The sequence below is a fragment of the Sardina pilchardus genome, chromosome 4 (assembly GCF_963854185.1).
Source record: "Sardina pilchardus chromosome 4, fSarPil1.1, whole genome shotgun sequence".
NCBI classification, from domain to species: domain Eukaryota; kingdom Metazoa; phylum Chordata; class Actinopteri; order Clupeiformes; family Clupeidae; genus Sardina; species Sardina pilchardus.
Genome location: NC_084997.1, coordinates 26,293,453 through 26,310,658, shown reverse-complemented (window position 1 = coordinate 26,310,658; position 17,206 = coordinate 26,293,453). Strand labels below are relative to the sequence as shown.

Below are 17,206 nucleotides of genomic sequence, written 5' to 3'. Positions count from 1 at the left end.
ACTCATACACAAACAATTGTTGTGTCAGTATTTCCCCAACAACAAACGCGTCATTTAAATATCTCACCGTGTGTTAACTGATTGGTTTGTGTTCAGACAGACAATAAACATTAGTGTTGTGCCATTGGAGCCACTAAGCATTAACCATGAAGTGTGTTGTATGCTGGCTGTAACTTCTCCAAAACACCAGATACAGTAACCTGTATGTAATGTAGCCTGCAGTGAATATTAGCCTACAGGCACGGTGACGTTCCAGTCTGAAAGGGATTGTTCTTTCAAAATATTTTTGGAGTGGGTTTCAAGATCTTGTGCCTAATTAACAAAGATATCAGCTTGGACATCAGGAGGTGTAAACATGGGCCCATTGGCTTTTGTTATATACCGTATATACCTGAATATAAGACTAGGTTTTTGTCCTAAAAATAGGCTGAAAAACGGGGGGGTCGTCTTATATTCGCCATATAGTCTAGACAAAATCACGGGAGAAAGGGAGAAAGTGGGTAGAGGGTGCTAATACAATAGGCTTATTATTAGTGACAGTGTTATGAATTAACTTGATGGTGCTGAAAGCTGCCAAAGAATTTGGAGTCACGGAATATAACGTTCGGAGGTGGCGAGAATGACAAAAATAAAAATAATGACAAAAAAATGCCCACTCATGGATAAATTAATCCAAATATTTAATGAAAGGTGTTCAAATGTTTTCTTCCAATGAATTATCACTAGAATCAAATAAAAATAATTTTCTGTTGAAAACCAGATTTTTTCCAAAATCCCCCCCCCCCCCCTCAAAAAAAATAAGTCTGGAAAATGGGGGGTCGTCTTATATACAGGGTCGTATTATATTCGGGTATATACAGTACGATATGTCTTCATCTCCTCTCTGCTGCAGCTCTGTGCTCTGGCATCCAGAGGTCTGCAGCTCTGCTCTTCTGCTCCTCAGGGTGAACCAGATCACAGCAGCAGTCAGCCCCAGCAGCATACAGCCTATCAGTGGAGCACTGTAATGAGAGTCCACCTTAGTCTGATCCCTATACAAAAGGTAGATGGTTCGCATAGAACAAACAAAGTTTTCGGTAGAGATGACACCGACAGTCCTTTTATTTCTAGATGTGTGTTTGGGAGGCAGAGTGACACAGTCTCTCTCTCTCTCTCACACACACACACACAGACACACAGACACACACACACACACACACACACACACACACACACACACACACAGAGAGATGGAGAGATAGAGCAAAAGAGAGGTCGAGACAGCTACTGTACACATCCGCGGCTACACTCCCCATCTACCCGAGAGGACACGTGTTTCCAGCATGGGAAAATGAAGGCAGAATTGGGAACAGCAGCGTCTGTGGCACAATGCTCTCTCAGGGACCGAGCGTTGGGATGGACATCCTGCATGCTGAGCTCCAGCCAGCCCTCAAGAGTGTTTGGCTAAATTCCAATCTCTCCCCTGACACGACCACACACTTTGATGCACGTGCCCGTGAACTTACTTAGTCGTGAAGTTAGTGTAGTCTGACCAACTTTTTCACTGTTACTGTAAGTTAATTATTGTATTGTTTTTTCATTTGTATTTTGCTTTGGACAAATGTTGCGTCTGTCAAATAGCATAACCATAACCATGACCATAACTGAGGGCTTAGGGCTCACTGTCCCACTCCAAAATTGTGAAGTGCTTGAGGGCTCGCTCGCACCCTTTCCGTGCCCTTTCCCAGAGAGGGTTATCTGCATCTCCATGTGCTCACCCCAGTTTTGGTCACTTCCTGGTGACATTTATCAGTTTAGAAACACTCACATTGCTATCGAGTCTCAGGCTTTCAAAGCTGTTGAAATGTTTGCCATACATTTCACTAATAGGGTACTTTGAATGAGCACGACAGCTTTTTGGGAAATAAGTTGGTTTGCCATCTACCCCAGTGCTAGAGGAGGATACATAACCTTTCCTTGATGACACACCAGATGACAAGATGATTCAAATTGCATGCACATACACACATACACACACACACACACACACACACACACACACACACACACACATGTATATGTACACACACACACATACGGATGGACGGATAGAGAGATTGAGCAAGAGAGAGGACGCGACAGCTACACATCTGCAGTTACACTCCCCATCTACCCGAGACCCTGGGGGCATGTGTTTCCAACATGGGAAATGAGTAGCTGCGTCTGCTGCATGTGTCCCAGTGGCACAGTGTTCTCACAGGAACGGAGCGCTGGGATGGACGTCCTGCGTGCTGAATGGGCTCGGTGCACTAAAGTCACTTAGCACTGCCGTTTGACTTCCGGTGGAGCGTTAATTATATTGAAACGACATCTTCTGTTATATACTGCTCCTTAAATATTCACTAAGACACGGAATATCTTGTTTTCCAAAAAATAAAAATTTAAACGTGCTCAAATCCTTCTTTATCGTAACGTGTTGATTAGGTGCAACACTCAACTGGGTCTGTGTAGACACGAATCACCATAGCAATAGCTGCAGGTTCGAACACACCGGAAATCTAACGGCAGTACTAAAAACGTTTGTGCACAGAGCCTATTCCTGCCAATCCTCTAGTGTGTCTGTGTTACAGGCATGGGGATTATCTGCATCTCCTTGTGCCTCCTCCTCTTGGCTCTATACAGCTGGAAGCGCTTCCCGTGTCCCAGAGTGGAACTTAGCCTAAACAGCACAACACTGTCATCATGCACCACTTGTTTTTCTGAACACCCACCACCCTTACAAACACACACATACCATTTCATCATCCCCCCACCCAAACACACAACATACCCCCTCCCCCCCCACACACACAAACAGGTACACCTTCCTTCCACACCATTTCATCATCCCCCCATTCAAACACATCCAAACATACTGTACACAGACACAGGTAGCCTACTGTATATCCACACATATGGGCTACAGTGTTTTCACTCGATTTAGAGCACCCGTGTGGACTATTTGAAATTCTTTTGAAAACCTGTTTAAAAATAAATAGTTTTCAAAACCTTTCATTCTTATGTTGTGTGAACCACAACAGGCTATATGCCACATTTTGAGAACTAAGCAGTGTGAGAGGGTGTCTGTGTGTGTGTGTGTGTGTGTGTGTGTGTGTGTGTGTGTGTGTGTGTGTGTGTGTGTGTGTGTGTGTCTTTGTCACACTCTCTCCCTCTCTGTGTGTTTGTGCATGTGTCTATGAGTCTGTCTTTGTTGTGAGACAGTTTACTTCTTTCCAAGACATTATTGCCTGAACTATTCAGGTTACCAGGCAGAGTCTCTTTCACTCTCTCTCCACCTCCTCCATCTCCCCCACTGTCTCCCCATGTGCTTGAGGAACACACTGCTCTCATTGTCAATATCCTCTTTGGAAATCCTGCCCTGACAAAGAGGGACATTGCACGTGTTTTAACGTTTTGAGGGGAAAAGAAAACAGGCACAAAGGAGGACAGGACTGAGGAGAAATGGAAGTGAGAATGATGGAGAGAGACAGAGAGAGAGAAAGAGAGAAGTAGAAGAAATGGAGAAATGAAGACAGAGAAATAGTGCTGACCTAGGCTACATTTTTCTTCTTCGAGTGAATGCATTTGCCAGCTATTTGCACTATGTTCGACATTCTTTATCGTACTATAATTTAGCGTAATTCACAGTCATCATTTAATAATGTATGTAAGTGTGTGTTAGTTAGCTCAGCAGGAAAGCTGTCTTGCTTATAATCTCTATCACACCCTGGCCTTCTCTCTACCAAACCTTGCACACACACACACACACAGAGAGAGAGAGAGAGAGAGATCTGATTATTTTATATTATCTAGAATAAATAATACTGATTGAAATACCACAGCATCCATATGTTCCTGAACAGCCAGCTATGTTTCACTTGGCAATACAAACAATGTGCCATTATAAAAACAGCTAGAAACCAGCTAACTAGTCGGTTTTTAGCGGGTCTTTGCTGGTTTTCTTCCAGGTCTTTCTGGTCTTTGTTGGTCTAGCTAGTTGGGCCACCAGGTAGACATATCACAAGTGTCATTATGGGTTTACTGACAATATACATGTACTGTATGATTAATTTAGGCCATAGCAAAGGCTCATCACTCTACGATTACAGCAGCTGTTGATCAGTGCTGTGCTGTTGATAATGGTGGCGTGTTGACATAGTGTTTGTGCCGTGGATTTGATTGCTGAATGAGATGTTGAAATATTGCCTGCTCTGGCAAATGGGAAGGTAGGCAAGGAGGCATGTTACAAACTTGGCATATATTTGCCCATTTTATTATTAGCGTACACACACACACACACACACACACACACACACACCTATGCATGCACACGCACACACACACAAATAAACACTGGTGACTGTGAAGTCACAGTGTGAACATAACCATCAGTGTCTTATACTTCAGCTCAGACACAACCCAACAGCTGCACATATCAGCAAGCATATTTGACCAAGAGTGTTGCTCTTACAGTACATCAGCTTGCAAGAGTGGAATGCTGTAAGAATACCGGCTTAGCTGACAGTATGACCTCTGTGTTAATGTGTGTTTACTATTACCGCTCTCTCGTAATCTTTATTTGTTGTATCTTTGTTACTGGTCGATTGTAAACACACAGATGTGTATTACTGGTGCAATTTGCGTAGTCTTGTTGTCAATGTTGATATCACCATGTACTTTTATTATTCAGGTGTGAGTGTTTATGTGTGTGTGTGTGTGTGTGTGTGTGTGTGTGTGTGTGTGTGTGTACACATCGCTCACAACCATCACACTGCAAACATTACAGTGAAAGAACTGTGTAATTTGCATTACAAAGCACCACACACCCAAGACTGTGCCAATTAACTGGTTCTCAGCTCTGAATTACGATGCAAACACTTGAACAATTGTGTTGAACGCTTGAAGGGATTCCCAAAACATCATGACCATCTTACGCCTGCTGTGCCCCACATGACAAGATGGTCACACCGGCATGACCTTCTTTAGATGGTAACACCGGCATGACCTTCCTTAGATGGTCACACCGGCATGACCTTCCTTAGATGGTATCACCGGCATTAGAACTAACAGTTATAACTGTTTTATATCCTTTTGTTATTTTGTTGATTAATTTATTTTCAGGTTAGAGAGACATTTTCTGTGATGTTGCTTCAGGTATAGACTAGACTCATCTACAGTGACTGCTGCAGTGTTGGCACAAGAGTGCTCTCTAGTGTCTACATTTTTAAATGCGCCCGGCAATCACCTGCACACAGTTCCATGTCTGTTTTGCACAGAGGATGAACTGGCAGTTGATCATAGCATATGAATTCAGTAAGTATTTTAAAGCATTTTACCAACTGAAGGGGAGATATTTTAAGCCTCAACATGTCCTCCATAATACATTCACTTTTATAGACTGTGATAATCCATCTGTCATGGCTGATTTTCTTAAGCTGGTATTTTGACAGAGTATTGTCATTTCATAACATTATTAAACCCCGTTGACGTAAACACTGTACACTGAAGCATGTGTTCACAGTAAATGGCTGTCACTTTGCTAACACAGTTATTAAATAACGCCCCCCCCCCCCCCCCTCTACGGTCTCTGGTGATTCAGTGACTCTTTGTTCTGTAAATAGGCCTGCCATCGTCACCATATTCCCTCTCATGTAAAGAGAGGAGCTAAAATGAGCAGCCTGATGATATTTGTGTAATGGCTGTTCTAAAACACACAGAGCGGCATCACTTTCATGTCTTCCCTGTGAGTCCACATTCAGAGGAGCTGATCTGAGGTCTGGGACCCACTTGAGTACCGGCAACTGTCCGGCTGTTGTTGCTGGTTTTGTTGTTGACGTCTGTCATGTTGTTATTTTGAGGGTAGAGGTATATAAATAAGTAAGGCCTGGCTGATTAGGGAACCATAGAACTGAAATTAAAAAAAGAATTTGGTTATTTAAAAATGTTTTTATTTTGTTGAACATAATAAATCTGTTTTTGCTTTAATGTTGTTATCAGTTATAATCAGAATTATGACTTTGTGTGTGTGTGTGTGTGTGTGCACGCGCGTGTGTGTGTGTGTTTAATAAAACATATATAATGGTGGTAATGTCATGAGCTTAAAACACCAACATAGAGTCACATCTGGTTCACACACTCTCACACACACACACACACACACACACACACACACACACACAGACAGACAAACAAACAAACAAACACACACACACTGCTTTAGCTCTCAATAACCTCACCTCCCCACCCAGTACCCCCCACCCCACAAACACCCCCCCCCCCCCCCACCCCACACCCTCCCCTCCAGACTCAGTGTATGTAGGTCCCTGGGTTTTCCAGGAACTCTGCGATCTTCTTGGCCATGTCGTCCAGCTCGTTGGTGTTGGTGTACTTGAGCAGGTTGTGCGCGCGCACAAAGTAGTGGCGCAGGTAGCGCTGGGTGGCGCACTTGAGCAGCTTCTTGGCCAGCCGCAGGACGCTCTCGCGAAGGTTCCTCCAGTCGCGAGTCCCCGAGTACTTCTCACACGTCCAGAACAGCAGCGTCTGAGGAAAACACACAAAGCAGCAGCGCCGCCATGCTTGAGACGACCCTTAATGGAGTATTCGGTTCTACAGTACACTGATGTTGATTTGGTAGATGAATATGATTCGCTAATATGTTGGCTTACATATATTTTCACTGTCTTTACACCAACAGTCGGAACTACATGTAAGTTCCTTGCAGCCTATGTGTGAAAATACCTACAATTTTGATGTGATTTTTATCAATTGGTTTAGTGTAGACCCCCCAACATCAACAACAATATCTATGTGTGAGAGCTCATGTATAATCTGAATAGATGCCGTTTCTATTTTAACTCTCAACTGCATCTATTAAGGTTCCTTGTTGTGAGTGGCCTGCTGTACTAACAAGTACCTTGGGGTTTGTAACCTGATAGTTTAAGTTCTGTTTTGTTATATGACATGAGATGAAAGACAAATAAGGTGGCACTAAAGTGTGATCTGATTAGTTACATGAACTTGATACCTGCAAGTGATAGGTCGTGATGACAGGCTTGTTGCCGGGACACCACACATCCTCTTTGAGCTGTCGGACGACTCGATAACACTTCCGGCGGCAGCCTCCGTCCTCGTCGATGCTTCCCAGCAGCACTTGCTCCGCCCGTGAGAAGGACAGAAGCCAGTGGTAGTTTGACGTGGCCATCAGGTTAAAGCCGAAAGACTACACACAGAGAGAGAGAGAGAGAGAGAGAGAAACGAAGTGACCACAGGGTCCAATAGAGAGAGAGAGAGAGAAAACTTGATTCAGACTTGAAATCATCAGCATGACCTGATCAGAACACTCCTGATGCAGATCAAATCACGCACATCAGCACATTTATCAATACATTCCTGAAACTCTACAGCATGAACTTTTTAAGTTCAAATCAGTAACTAGATAAGTACTATTTATTACCGGTCAGTGAAACAACCAAATAATAGTTATGTTATGTTATTTGAGGGCCTAAATGAGCTGGTCATAGTACAGTAGCTGAGCTGTTCGCTCGCTCTAGCAATCAGAGGATACAGTATAAGCCTCTGGGTCTGGACATTATCTCATCATAGTGCTGTTGCTTCGCTCTAATCAACCAATCAAAAGATTTAAGCCTATTATGGGTGTGGACCACTGATCTATAAAGAACTAAATCTGTTGAAGTTTAGCGATTTTGTTTTACAATCACAACGGAGGTGATGATGATTATGTTTACAAGTTGCAAAGTCCGGCTGGCTGCGCTGGTAAACGTCTTTTCACAAAAAAAGCCGTTCGGCCCGTGACGTCGGACTCAAGAACTGAATTTCATCGTTGTTGTGACCTTTATGCAGCGGGCTCTCTCGGCAGACGGCCATCTTTTGAGGAGGCGGGGCCAACGGGCCTTCTTGGGCCAGCAGTTCATCAGCTCCACCGTGGGCACCAGCTCCGCCTCCACCTGCATCTCCGACGTCTCCACGGCAACCCGCACCACCGAACCCACCGACTCCAGGATGCTGACTTTCCCTGAGCAAGAGGATGAGCGTGTTCACAGGGGTGGACGAAAAGAAAATGAAAGACAGACACACACACAAAAAACTATCACTGCCTTTGAAGTTTGAAGTCAGACACAGTCACAGGCTTATATAGGCTTATACTGCCCACGTCTAGTAAAGGTAAAGGTGGCCTAAGATCTACAATATCATAGCCTTTATAATGAGAACATACATGTCGAATAGATACAGTCACTGGCCGGATGAGTAGACATATTTACCATATACTGTATGTATTGAAACAGTACTTTAGATATGCGTGTGGACACCAGCCAAAGCCCTATTGAATGATGGGCGCATAGATTTTACTGTAATAATGTTGCTTCAGTCATTCAACCCAGTGTATCATAGTCCCAGTGTTTACACAGCCACTACACTTGCGGCTGTGCGTGCGTGTGTGTGTGTGCGTGTGTGTGTGCATAAGTGTGTGTGTGTGTGTGCGTGTGTATGCGTGTGTGTGTGTGCGTGCATGCGTGCGTGTGTATGTGTGTGTGTGCGTGCATGTGTGTGTGTGTGTGCGCACGTGCGTGCGTGCATGTGTGTGTGTGTGTGTGAACATGCGTGTGTGTGTGTGTGTGCATGTAGAGTAATTATGCATGGTTCAGTGGCTCATCCATGCACGTGTTGTGTGTTATCATGTCTTGATTATACAGTATATATTGTGTATGTGTGTGTGCATTTGTATTTGTGTGTGTTTATGTTTCATGTGTGGGCTATATGTTTTGTGTGTGTGTATACAAATGTGTGTTTCAGCCCTGAGGCCCTTGAGAGGTCACACATAGCTGCTCTAACCTTAAAAGCTTTTTGGACTCGGTCACTGGTCGCAATCCCATCATATTCATTCTGGCTATAGATTTTCATGCATCACATGCGGAATGTATCAAAGAAACAGAGAGAAAGAGAGAAACCTCTCTAGGCAAACAACAGACTAACAGGCCTTCACCCTTCAGCAGGGGAGTTTTGAACATTCTAACGGAAGATTCTGTTAAGTAGGGTTCAGACCAAAGCGTCCCGACGAGACGAGCCGCGACGTTCTAAAACCTTGCGACTGCGACTCAACGTGTTTAATGCTCTGCGACGGCTTGCGACTGCTTGCAACTACGTGCAACTTCTAATTCACACCGCTGCAACTCAGTCTCGTCGCGTTAGGAATCTTTGGTGTGAATTGGGCTTTAGAAACGCAATGTAACAGAAACGGTTGATAGAGGGTTCTAAAGGATCTTCGAATGTTTTATTCTAAAATTCCATGTTCAATTAAAATAAAAACAGATAGGCTGCATCCGAATAGTCAGTGCATACTCTTTGGAACATTCAAAATTCAACATTCCTGTCGCACTGGCTCAAGGGTTAAAGCACCACTAAAGTACTTTTCCTCTGTTGCGCACATGCTATTTGTTTAACCAGCAAATACTGTAATGATGTCCACAGACAAGGTAGAGTATGTTGCATGACTCTATGAAAGTATGATGGGGTTTTTTACGACATCAAAGCAAGTCAAATTTGTAGGTTTTTTATGTCTCATTCCATCGAACTACAGATCCGCTACCCGATCTGGCAAACTTAGAATAGAATATATACTTTTTTGATCCTGTAAGGGAAATTAGTTTCTCTGCATTCAACACAATTTAACCGAATTAGTGAACACAGCACACACACAGTGAGGTGAATCACACACTAACCCAGAGCAGTGAGCTGCCTGCCCAACCAGCGGCGCTCGGGGAGCAGTGAGGGGTTAGGTGCCTTGCTCAAGTGCACTTGGTGGACTGGTCGGGGATTGAACCGGCAAACCTCCGGTTACAAGCCCGAAGCCCTAACCAGTACACCACGGCTGCCCCTACATAGTGCGAATATAGCCGATATGAGGGCCGCAAAGGCCGCATAAGTGCCGTTCACCCTGTTACGAGTTGAAGAACCACTGAAATGATTTTGGAAACATTATTTGAAGGTACAAAAAACTCTGAAGTGTTGCTTTAAGAGGAGCGTTGAGTGTTGACCCATCACGCCACCACTCACCTGTGAGCGAGCAGCTCTTGATGGCCTCCTCCAGCTGCTCCCTGAAGACGGTGACCACCTTGGCGGGCACGATGTCGCCCTCGATGGCGACGGCGGCGTCCTGCCACTCTTGCGAGGCGTTGGCGAAGCTCTCCAGCTCCAGCCACTGGTGCAGCTTCTCGGGCTCGCGCACGGGCGACAGCAGCCGCGAGCCGGTCAGCGAGTAGTAGCGCCACTGCCGCGCCCGGCGCTCCTTGTAGCCGATCAGCCCCTTCACCGGAACCGAGATCAGGAACAGCGTGGGCGTCAGAACCTGTTGGTCGGGGAGGTCGGGACACAATCAAGTCAAGTCAAGTTTATCTAGCGCATTTCACACACAGAGGTCATTCAATGTGCTTTACATACACAAAAACAAACAGCAGGTAAAAGCATAGATGGGCAAAGAGTGATAACAATAATAATAAATAACAATAACAAAAATATCATAATAGAAAATAAGAAGAAAGCATAAATCAAGGTAAAATCATTAACAAACACAGGGGTTCAAAGGTCAAGAGGCCGATCAATACAGCTGCATCACTTATAGATGGCTAATTGCTAATGTCTGTTGAAATAGGCCTACACAAGCCTGACATAAAAAAGGTCTGTGATATCGAGAATTGTGTGGGAGTCGGGAACTGTCAAAGGTCAAAGGTCGCAGAGATAATCAATGACATGCATGTCACGTCGGTCTAATCGCTAATGTCCATCTATATACGCTAGAGTGACATAAAAAAAAGTCTCGCTAGCTCAGCTGTGACCTCAATAGCCATTGTGCGTCCCAACATAGCACTTGTGACTGACAGGCACTAAGAGTGGTGCCATTCATTCCAAGGGGTAATTCAGTTTAAGCCCCCAGCTCTTTCAAGACCCCGTCAATCTATTTTTGACTCCAGTTTTGACATGATGTCTCTCAATGTCAAAATTTGCAACGCCCACATACTCAAAACAAAACAAAAAAAAAAGAAAAAAACAACACTAATAATCTTAGACCTAAAGCCATGTTTGATTTTACCTGAATTGCGGGGTTGAAGGCATATTTTCCTCGCAGTAGAGCTGTCCATTTAGACAGCAATGCTGGTTGATCCTACAATGAAGCACACAAGGCAATCAGATAGAAGATCACAAACAATTAAAGACTACTACTAAAGGTGCTACTGCCATTTAGATGGTGGCTATCCAAAGGAAGTGAGGTATAGGTGGACTTACTTTCACGTTGTCATTGTTATGAACTCCAGAGTTTGCAATGGACAGGAAACGAGCATCCTTATTACTGACTTCAGACGTGAGGTCCTTCATTATCTTCTGGACCTCCTCCACCGTTTTGGACACCAGCCGATGCCTCAGGTCCACCTAGGCAGGGGGAGAGAAGCTTTACAACCCTGTGACTAGCTAAACTTCAAAATAATACATACAAATAAATACAATAAAAAATATCTACCCAAAAACAACAACAAAGAAAATATGAGTCATGACTCATCATGAGTCAGATAGATGCACACCGCCACCCAAAAATAAAATCACAGTCAAAAGCCATTCAAATGCACCTACCATGCAAAACACGGGCCCTATAATGTGCAAATTCAAGCTCAGTGGGTTCGGCAGAGACATCAAAAGTTGAATAAAAGTACCTGATTTAGCAGGAAGTGGTCTAAATCCTCTTCAGTGAAGTCTGTCATTTCCCCCTGGCTTGGTAATCCCACAGACTGTTGCCTTCAAACGCCACTAAACGACTGATGAACCAGAGGACGTTCAGCTCCTATATTGTGTCGGACTATGTGTGTGTGTCTGTCTGTCTCTGACCCTCTTTGTGAATTGTTCCATGTGGCATGGACTGAACTGCACTGAAACGGGAAAGCACTTCAACATAGAGACATTGATTGTGTGCCATTGATTTTTCGGGCACTAAAATGCACCCCACAATCCTCTGGGGAAGAAGCTTTACCAGCTACAGTTCTATGATGTGGACCACATAGCTCAATTAATTATGTGTAGTGTATATTCATCACCATTCATGCCATATGATGAGTTACCTTTTTCAGATGATGATTCATATGATTCATATGATGTCTATATAATCATCCTAGCAGAGTAGCTGCTATATGATATGTCAGGAATAATACATAATGATAGTATAATAATATGACAGCCTACTTGGACTGCAATGCTTTTAATCAAATGAACCCAATTAATATTGAGCTGAAAGAACCAGTATGCACTAATTATATGCACTGTTTCAAAACTGCACTAGTAATATGTGCACTGTGATCTACTCACATGGCTGTAAATGATCTAATTTGTTTTGGTTGTAGGCCTATTCAAAATGCACTGTGACCTCAATTACTGATTACAAAGGTTCAGTCTCTTTTAAAATGTGGCTCGAAACTGTGTGGTATTGATAGCGTTTTGAAAAACGACATACATCCCCATTAGTGAACATTAACTTCCTGTGGTTCAATACAAAGTGCTCCTGTGGTGACACAGTCTCTGTTTGTATTCAACTGAGGTGTGTGCAATTCCCAAACTGCTTCCCTGCATGGTGTTGCGTAAAATAAAATCATGTTGGGTGAATGAGCCTGCCCACACTGTTGGCCTTTTGAACGGAACAGAACATCCATGAGCGATGATTCACTGATGACGAATTCCTCTACGACAAAACGGATTGTTCGGAGACCTTCAGACGACTTTCTGTGGGACTCTTTTTAGATACGACTGAAGCAAACTGGCACGGGCTATTTCAAGCGCACCATAAGTATTTTTGGACCATAAACTCATCCTTTTCTTGTACGTTCTTCTACCTCCACACGTCTGCTGCAGTCTGTAGGGCCTGAACATTTGAGACAGATTTAGCCTTATGAAATCTGCTGCAGCCTGCCGGACCAAAACTCAACAGATTTAATTCAATCAAAATTCAATGTAAAGGCCATGTGTGTGTGTGTGTGTGTGTGTGTGTGTGTGTGTGTGTGTGTGTGTGTGTGTGTGTGTGTGTGTGTGTGTGTGAGTGTGTTTAGCCTAAACACATTTTTCAAAACATATTTACAACTTGAAGTAATGACTGAACATAATCTGAAATCATTGCATTTGGTATGATTTGTGTAGTGTATTCCTACAGTAGGCCTACGCTACATTTCAATTTAAAACTTTTTATTGCAACTTCCTTAATTCTTCACTGCACTCCACCACGAGACACATGTGATAGGTTAGGCCTGCTCTAATCAGTAAGCTAAGTGGAACTTTCATGTGCATGTTCACGAATTGATGATAGCCTACTCACACACCCACACAAACGCCCTCTCAGTTGTAGTGTCTGTAGTTCTAGCCACACAAGAACGGGATGGCTGATGCCATCTGGAGTTCAGTTTATGGTACTACAGTCATAGTAGACCTGTTTGTAGAGACAGTAGACACACCCACCCAACAGCGCTTATTCTTCTGAAAGACCATTATCAGAGAGATTAACTTGTCCAGCCTGTTGCATAATTGTACAATTCCTGAACGTAGGCTATGCAGCTGCAAAAGAACACCAATCTTCTTCAATAAATGTGACCCAAATGTCCCTATGTTAAAACAAATACATATCCCATGATGCAGTTCACCAATTACAAAAACAAACGCTCGTGCTCATGTAAAAGATATGTCCTACTTTTGCAAGCACTGGTGACCCACATCCAAGATGGAATGACTTCTGTACGTCTTTAAAGGTTGGTTTTCTGTGTCATTTATTTTAGAGGTAACATAAGAAATCCACGTTTAAGGACATTCACTTCTACAAGTCTGTTGCTTTTCACTACTAGTGAGCTAGGTCTATCACTTAGCAAACGTTAGCTAATGTCAACCGTTTCTTTCAAGTTTTAAGATGATTGGCCTCTTTAATGCTACTGCCTTGTCACTTAAATAATCCACAATTGATGTTGATTGATTTAGAGAACGACATAATCCTGTCACAGCTAACGTTAGTCTATCCGTATGTCAAGGGCTAAAAACAAGTGTCATGACAGTTTGTTATAGTATGAGTATGTTATACTCATGTTATATATGGGCTGTCTGCAGGCTGCAGCAGACGCTGTCCAAAGCATCATGAGTTGCTCCGGTTTGCTGTGTCTGCACCGTGGGGACCTCCAACGTGCGTTGTTGCCCCTCTACTGCACCCTCACCGTCCGTGCCCTCAGCCATGGCCGCCGCATGAGCCCCAGCCTCAAGCAGAGCTACCGCGTTCTGCAGCTGCCGGTAGATGAGGACAGCAGCCAGGCCGAGGTGAGGGAGGCCTACCTCAGCATGGCCAAGCTCTACCACCCGGACTCCGGTGCGCCGACGGCCGACGCGGCTCTGTTCGGCCACATCGAGGAGGCGTACCGCGCCGTGCTGGCGCACCTCGCGCGTCAAAAAGCCGCGTCGCAGTACACCCAATCAGCCAATCAGGAGGACGAGGACCAGAGCCAAGGCAGCGGTATCGCCCACCGGCAATATCTCAACTTCGAGGGGGTCGGCGCCGGCACGCCCAGCCAGCGGGAGCGCCGGTACCAGCAGTACCGCGTGGACCGGGCCACGGACCAGGTGCTGGAGTACCGGCAGAAGGAGATGGAGCGCGCGGCGGCGGAGGAGGGCGCCATGGTGGAGCGCGACACGCGCCTGCGCAGCCGGCAGATCAAGATCACGCAGGCGGTGGAGCGGCTGGTGGAGGACCTCATCCAGGAGTCGATGTCGCGCGGAGACTTCCGGAACCTGAGCGGCAGCGGCAAGCCGCTCAAAAAGTTCGAGCACAACCCGTACGCCGACCCCACGACGCACAACCTCAACCGCATCCTCATCGACAACGGCTACCAGCCCGAGTGGATCGTGACCCAGAAGGAGATCCGCGAGACACTGGCCCGGCTGCGCTCAGAACTTCTGGAGGCGCGGGGCCGACTCGGGGACCCCATGAGGCCCCACGAGGAGCCCCGGTGGCAGGAGCTGTGCGGGAACTTCGCCGTGGACCTGGCCAAGCTCAACAAGAGGGTGGACACGTTCAACCTGATCGTGCCCTTGCTCAGCCGGCAGATGGTCCACTTCAGCCTGAAGAGAGAGGTGGAGCGGGCGTCGAGGGAGGACAAGGAACGGAGGGAGGAGAGGAGGAGGAGGGAGACGGAGTTGAGAAAGATGGAGAGAGAGAGGGAGAGGGAGATGGCCCAGGCGCGGCAGGACAGCAGACAAGGACTGTTGGCGTGGATGCAGAATCTGCTGAAGTAGCCACGAGACACAAGACAAACCAGACCACCAGCTCAAGGGACGGTTATATGGCACAGGGGTTAACTGGCACAGAGAGGTTTCTGAGTCAGCTGAACAAGTGAGCTGAGCAATGCGAGAACATCTACACATTTAGGATATGGAAAAGTGGCCTTTCAGGTTCTCTGACGTGACATGAATACTTTGGGCGGCTACTTAGATAGACACACCTGTCTATTTTACCTCCTTGCGAGTTTTGAATACTATCTATTCAATTCTATTCAAATCACAAATGAAAGGGAAACAGTTTGTGTGATTCAACTTGAGTGTCTTTGATTTTTTGTTGTTAGGCATGGAGGCCTGGTTGTTATTGACTAACATGTTTATGAGAACAGTGATTTCTGTTGAGGCTCAAGGTCCACGGAGACTTAATGATGAGCTCCTACTCTACAGGGCGTTTAGGAATGGCTTGATAACTGTCTAATGCTGCTAATATTACATAAATGTGTATCCTATACATATGAAAAAGACTAAACTGTTAAGGTAATATATATAAAATACCTGTACTGTATGCTCAAATGCTTTAATCTCACATACTGTATTTGGCATCTGACCATGGAATCAACAACTGAGCACTTTGATAAATAATCATAAACCAGGCACAAATTTCTGTCTATTTATTTATTTTCTGAATGCAACATTGCATCACACTACTTTCTTCCTACACAGAGTTAATGTTAAATCAATGGCATCTTGCATATTATATATGTACACAAAGTTAGTGTTAAATTGCATCTTGCATATTACATTTGTATTTGAATTTAAGTGTACGCTGAGTAACTGCAACCAGTTCATATACAAACAAACACACACGCTCGCCCAGTGTCCCCTCAGCCTGGGAGACGCTCCATTGCAGTAGGGTTGACGATAACCAGCGGGTCCTTCCTTGGGTCTGTCCCTCTCAGCGCCTGCTTGAATGTGAGAGAGGGTCGCGTGTGCGCACTGGTGGCCCAGTCATGGGCGATGTACTGGTGGTACGGGTCCTGCGAGTTCTCCAGCTTCTTGGAGCGTATGTAGATCATCATGATGCCGAACGTGAAGAAGCTGAACAGCCCCACCACCAGGAAGATGTAGATCATGCCCTGGCCCTGGCCTTGACCTTTGACCTGACCCTGGACCAGAGGCAGGGAGAGCGCCGGATGGACGCCAGAAGCAGACGAAGCGGTGGACAACGGACCCGCGGACGTGCCGTTCAGGAACTCCAGAAGAGAGACGAGCAGCGACTGCAGGCGTGTGCTGTTCTGCAGTAGCATGGTGCTGTAGAGTCTGTTTCCAAAACAAGATGGGAGATAGAGCTCAGTCCCGGTAGACATTATTTCATATGGATTATTATTAAGCACAGACAAACGTTAAGAGTTCATAGCATACTATACAACACTGCTACTTTGTCAAGGAATACTGATAGCAAATACAAATTGTAGTATAAAGACCACTTGGAAGATGGAGTAATCCAGTCTTGACATAATAAAAATATCTGGCAGTATACTATAGCTAATTCTGAGCAGTGATCAATGATCAATAATAAATATATAAAATGAAAGGTTTACCTTGGTGGACACAGGAAGAGGGTGTAGAAGGTACCAGAGCACAACTATTTGCTTGTGCTTGTGCTGTTCTGTGCTGGAAAATCATGAAGGGTCTGACGGCTCTGTGTTCCCTATTCTGGGGGAGCCCTGATCCGCCTCCTCCACTCACTCACACACACACACACACACACACACACACACACACACACACACACACACACACACACACACACGTGCACACATACTTCAACCCCAGCCTTATGTATGTTTGTCCTTCACATCCCAGGTTGTTCAACCTCCCAGACTGCAGA

The 17,206-nt window shown here is 45.0% G+C and overlaps 3 protein-coding genes and 1 long non-coding RNA gene across 5 annotated transcripts in view; 1 reads left to right on the top strand and 3 right to left on the bottom strand.

Moving 5' to 3' along the window:
- The window catches only part of LOC134078706 (uncharacterized), a 142,402-nt gene that overhangs the window by 22,513 nt on the left and 102,683 nt on the right, over positions 1-17,206 (bottom strand). The window lies entirely within an intron of this gene.
- mab21l3 (mab-21-like 3) lies at positions 6,325-11,819 on the bottom strand. Its single transcript, XM_062533553.1, has 6 exons — positions 11,317-11,819; positions 11,123-11,194; positions 10,090-10,381; positions 7,869-8,050; positions 7,043-7,237; positions 6,325-6,558 (listed from the first exon to the last, which is right to left on the bottom strand). The coding sequence occupies exons 1-6, from the start codon at positions 11,404-11,406 to the stop codon at positions 6,325-6,327; spliced, it is 1,065 nt and encodes a 354-aa protein (XP_062389537.1). The 5' UTR covers positions 11,407-11,819.
- Positions 13,718-15,962, top strand: dnajc28 (DnaJ (Hsp40) homolog, subfamily C, member 28). Of its 2 annotated transcripts, none has more exons than XM_062534812.1 (2): positions 13,718-13,808; positions 14,158-15,962. In XM_062534812.1, the coding sequence occupies exon 2, from the start codon at positions 14,185-14,187 to the stop codon at positions 15,331-15,333; it is 1,149 nt and encodes a 382-aa protein (XP_062390796.1). In that variant the 5' UTR covers positions 13,718-13,808; positions 14,158-14,184; the 3' UTR covers positions 15,334-15,962. The 2 variants fall into 2 exon arrangements, with proteins under 2 accessions (XP_062390796.1, XP_062390795.1); XM_062534811.1 differs by having other exon boundaries at positions 13,722-13,794.
- LOC134077913 (potassium voltage-gated channel subfamily E member 1) lies at positions 16,200-17,002 on the bottom strand. The gene is made up of 2 exons (XM_062533551.1): positions 16,917-17,002; positions 16,200-16,635 (listed from the first exon to the last, which is right to left on the bottom strand). The coding sequence occupies exon 2, from the start codon at positions 16,620-16,622 to the stop codon at positions 16,200-16,202; it is 423 nt and encodes a 140-aa protein (XP_062389535.1). The 5' UTR covers positions 16,623-16,635; positions 16,917-17,002.